This window comes from Frankliniella occidentalis, unplaced genomic scaffold (assembly GCF_000697945.3).
Source record: "Frankliniella occidentalis isolate FOCC.00 unplaced genomic scaffold, Focc_3.1 Scaffold198, whole genome shotgun sequence".
Taxonomy (NCBI): Eukaryota; Metazoa; Arthropoda; class Insecta; order Thysanoptera; family Thripidae; genus Frankliniella; species Frankliniella occidentalis.
Window position 1 is genome coordinate 437,411 of NW_026267324.1, and position 5,187 is coordinate 442,597.

Here is a 5,187-nt window from a genome sequence, read left to right on the forward strand (position 1 = left end):
CCACCCCCAAACTTAAGGTGGGCCTCTAATGAAACTTGGAACCCATCACCCATCCCTTCAGTTTTTGCTATCATTGATGCAGCCAGCCCGAGTTTGCTCAATGAACGTGTTCGCTTTTTAATCTAAAAAACATCTTTAACTTAAGAAGTTTTCGTCTGTAGAAGGAAGGGAATTCTTTGAAACGAGAGAAACATTTCATTATGTCTTTTCAAAGAAGTGGAATTTAGGGTGTACCAAATTTTACCTACTACTAAATTATCTTTTCTTGGTCTCTTTCAATGCCAATTATGGCATTTCTTTGAAAAGAAGACCATATTTTGTCATCTAAAAAGAATACCAAAAGTATTATTGAGCCAAAATTGTGGTTTTGTCGTCCAGGTAGTGCGCTATCGTATTGGATAGCATGTGTGGATGGTTTCGCGCCTTTCGCCTCTTATGTTCTGCTCTAGAGAGGTACCTTCCTAGGCAGCCGTGCAGGCTAGAACTCGTACATGTTACTTAGTCAAATTGAAGATAAAGTACCCTCCGCGTTATAGTACAATGGTCACAGCAGCCTTTTTATTTATTTTACAATAAAATGTGCCCCCGATTTGCTATCCATAATTACATATATGGTTACTAATTCTTAGTTTCTCGTAGAAGTATAAGTTCGATCTCCACGTCACGCCCGTTCAACACTGTCTGATCTCCGGCGGTGCGCCGTCCAACACTGTCCAAGCGTGTCGCTCCAACCAAGTTCGATCTCCTTTTTGGGGTCACAGTGAGGTGGAAGTTTAAACGCATCGGACGTCCATTCGTTGGGATAATAGCATTTTATTATTAGCCCAATGTGCTCCGTAATACTTTAGGATCACATACAATCTATTGGTTTCCTTTTAAGTGGATTATAAACTAAGATATTCCGGTTTGAAGCCTACGGTGCAGATGAAAGCTGAAAAGAAGATCGAATTTTGTTGGAGCGATACGCCGGGAGATCGGACAGTGTTGAACGTCGCGCCCGGAGATCGGACAGTGTTCGTAGATGTGTGGGAAATTTGATATTACCATCTTAAGTCTCTTGCCACCCTGCGGGTGGGGCCAAACCGCTTACCGCGTTTGGTGCTCACGACAACCATTCACCGCATAGAGCTCTTTGTAACCGCTTAGGTCGCTTTTTACCGGAAATGTGATATAAATGGGGCGGAAAGTCTCGTTCGAATTACATTTTCAGTGAAAACGCGACTTCAGCTGTTATATCGGAAGCCTCCCATGGTGAGCGGTTGTCTGGAGCGCTAAACGCGGTAAGCGGTTATGGTTGTTCCCAGCCGCCTAGGTGGTGGGTGACTTTAGATTAACCGTTTGTCCAGAACGAAAACAGAAAAAGAAAGGAAGTAGTTGCTTCATGAACATGGCGGCCAGCCGGCCGCGATGTTCTTGAAGCAATGTCGTCCTTTCTTCTTCTGTTTTCGTTCTAGACAAACGGTTAATAGGTGGAATCGATTATTTTTTCAGTCAACTGTCGACGTACATTCCCAACCCGTTACTAGAATTTTGTTTAGATCAGAACGAGTCACTTCGTTATACAGCAGTAACACCTACAAATTTTCTATGTAATACGAAACATGTTTTAAGGTGCTTCATAAATTATCAGTCTGTAGCATATATTAAGAATTAGTTACATTAAATTTACTGAGAAAACAAAACTTCGTGATTGTGCTCATGCTCATTGTTATTCACAAAATTTGTTATCAATTCAACAAAATTTTTGAGTAATGACTACTGTAGAAAGACGTTCGTCGTCTTAGAAAAATTTTAGTAGTGGGGCTGAGAGTGTAGAATGCCCTTTCAAGTGGTGACTCAGTCTGAGTGCTTGTGTGTTGCAACGCAGACAAAAACTTTTTCTTGGGAAAGTCAGTCTCGTCTTTAGGAATGTCTCAGTAGAAAAGGGGTTCCAACCAAAAAGAAAAGGGGATCATGCAAGGGGAAATAGGGAAGCGAAATAAAAGTATGAAAAGGTTTAATAATGGAATATGGCTAAAGAAAGGATTGTTATTATTTTGCAATTACTGCGTTGACTGCTTTCAATCGTAGCCCGCATTCGTTTATTTTGAACTTGAAGGCTACCATAAATGAGCAAGTGTTTGTATACTACTGACCTGGGTAATCGCGATTTGAACGAGAGATTACGCTACTCTGCCAATTCAAATGTGTACATGGTACACATTAAAGGAAGTGTACATGGCATGTATGCTTTAATTAATGTGAACATGCCCATGTACACATTTATTAATGTGTACATGCCCATGTACACATTTATTAATGTGTACATGCCCATGTACACATTTATTAATGTGTACATGCCCATGTACACATCTTTTAAAGTGTACATACAACCGATAGTATACCGGGTGTAACTGAGAATGCGCAACAGTGTTGCGGGATTGCATACCCGCCAGGGCTGCAGGGGCCATGGCGCCTTACGGGCTAACTGGGTAGGCAAACCCGCAATACTGTTGCGCATTCTCAGTTACACCCGGTACATGCCGTGTGCACATCTTTTAATGTGTACATGCTAGGCATGTACACATTAATCAAAGCATACATGCCATGTACACTTTATTTAATGTGTACTATGTACACATTTGAGTTGACAGAGTATAGTGTAATATATTTATATATTTATCAATGAAAACCCCTCTCTTGCGGTAATTTCAATATTTTCAATATTTCTGGCCCCTCGCAAATATTTCTGAAGTATTTGGGAAGAGTTTCCAATCTTTCCGGTAAATTTCCGACCCCGAAACCTTAATTTGGCATTTATTTCGAACTATTTCGCATTTATTTCGGGGGAAGGTAGTATACGAACTCTTTCACAAGTGATTTACCTCCGACGTAGACGTTTTGAAACACGACAAACGACAACCCCCAAACTGATATCTATATGCCAGCTTGGTGCTTGGTTTTACTCCGAGTCGGAAAGTTGTTTTTCTCTGCATTCCCAGAACAGTTGCACCTTCTTAACCCCATCTCTCTCCTTTTCCTCCCCCCCCCCTCCCCCTGCCCCTTTTCTCTCTCATTTTCTCGTCAGGCAATGCACCGCACGTCCCGATGCAATGCTAGGGAATCGGATTGATATAGGTGCGGAATAGGAGCCGACACCGCCATTCCCCACCCCCTCCCCCATCGTATTACGCCCCGCGCTCCACACGACGTATTTGCGAGTACCCATAATGCGAGGTCTCTTGATATGCAAAGTAGGGAACAAAACGATGCTCTTCCCGTGGACCCACGCCTTTCCACTCGGAAGCTCTTTAAAGTAGTGTGTTGACGGAGAGGAGAAAAGAACAATAAGCTGAAGTGCAGTAGGGAATGGAAAAGGGGTACAGCCCCCCCCCTCCGAGAAATGCCCAGGACCTGGTGTCGCGGTCTTATTAGAACATCGCGGTGTAAGACACGTGTGAGAAATTAACGCCCTCAACGCACTCCAATTTTAATAGCAAAATTAATAGACAGTGTTTTGGCGGCAAAAATTCTTACCTGCCTAGCAACAGCCGACCCGTGGATGATTGAGCGTGCTTCTGGAATTTATACGCGGTGAACTCACCCCTTCTCTCTTTGTAGCTCCGAAAATTGTATGTTTCTGTTCGACTAACTCTTGTGATTTGATACGGAGCATGTAAGGACACAAACGAGAGAGGGGGAAGTTTTATTATACATCCACTCCAACACACGCACACACAGAGAGGGAAGGGGGACAGGGTGGGGAGGGAAAACTCAAATACATACATAAACTACAGTAATTCTCCTTGCTTCTCTCTCTTTCTTCGTCGCATTATCGTTTCCTCCTCTTCCTCCACCCGTTCGGGTTTCAAGTTCGGGCGCGCGCGCTCGCCTGTTCTGTTGCTCTTCGGGTGTTTCCGCCGGCGCTCGGCCCTCGGCTTCGGCTGTTCGTGCCCCGCCTGGCCACCCGCTGGCCTAGATCGTCAGTCTTCGCGCGCACGCTCTACCAGGCAGTCGCTGTGTGAGCCGTCGCCACGAGGCGCTCTGTACGCCGCGCACTTCTCTACGTCGCGTCACCCACAAAGGATTAAGTGCTGGTGCTTAGTGTGTGCTCTGTGAAAGTGTGCCGTGGATAAGGAGGAGGATGATGTGCTGACCTACCAACCATTTGGAATACAGTTTTCTTGTGGCCTTACCGACAGTTTTGTCAGTGATGCGAGTTGGAAGGCTTGTGATCTGCCCCCGTGTCGCTCGTGGAGAGCAGATCTTGTGTGTGTGATTTTTAAGAAATGTCAACCGCCGTAGTAGACTACATGTACGGTGACAAAGTGGGAACTTATTACGGATATCCTCCTCGGAACCAAATTCAGGTGAGACTTCTACTCCGTGGCTGTGTTCATGTGGGGCTTCCCTTGTGCTTGCCGGTATAGTACGGTCCGAGCACCTGGTGCTTTTTTAAATAAAAATAAAATTTGAAATCAGTTTGTCAACAAACAGGTGTTTAAATTAGCGAACCTAAGGTAACCTCATATTTTGCCCAGTCCTGTTTAGCTGAGGTATTTACTGGGGCGTGAGTAGAATTGAAGGCCAGCTGTGCTGAATGATAGTCAAGAAGTCATGTTTTAAAATCTTATGGCACATGCCGTTTAGCTTCTGGCTGACTTGCAGCACTATTATGTTATATCCATCCCTTGTCAGTATACTCTCAAATACGGGTCCAAAGCATCTGAAGTAACCTGACAAGACAAATGGGATGGAAACAAGGGACAAAATGATATCGAGTTACGTACTAAGCGCCCCCTCTCCCTTCCTTGATTTTTCGGTGCGAAACAACCATATCCAGGGCAGGAAACTAATCAATACTGAAATCCAGTATAATCATCAATTTCACAATCACTCGACAAGAGCAAGTAGCAACTTTCGGATACCAAAAATTAATACCTCCCACTATGGAACGCAAGGCTCCTTGTATCAAGCCATAAAGCTCTATAACTCCATGCCACAAGAAGTTTTGGACCTCACTGACTATAGAAAATTCAAAAGTAACTGCAAATCTGTTTTCTTTCAGAAGTTTGTTCAAGAACCATGATTCTTTTGCCAATTGCATTCATCAATTTATTATAATGTTATTCCTCCATATATTTTATATATTATTTATTATCTATCTAAAATTTTGTTACCTCCATAAATCTCATTTATAATCTTTGT

At 43.4% G+C, this 5,187-nt stretch overlaps 1 protein-coding gene across 1 annotated transcript in view; it reads left to right on the plus strand.

Annotated features, from left to right (window-relative positions):
- Positions 1-3,940: 3,940 nt before the first annotated feature.
- LOC113207984 (TOX high mobility group box family member 4) overlaps positions 3,941-5,187 on the plus strand; it is a gene marked incomplete in the record, with an annotated part of 47,729 nt that continues 46,482 nt past the window's right edge. The window contains 1 exon segment of the mRNA XM_026424775.2: positions 3,941-4,349. Within this exon segment, the coding sequence (XP_026280560.1) occupies positions 4,269-4,349 (81 nt within the window).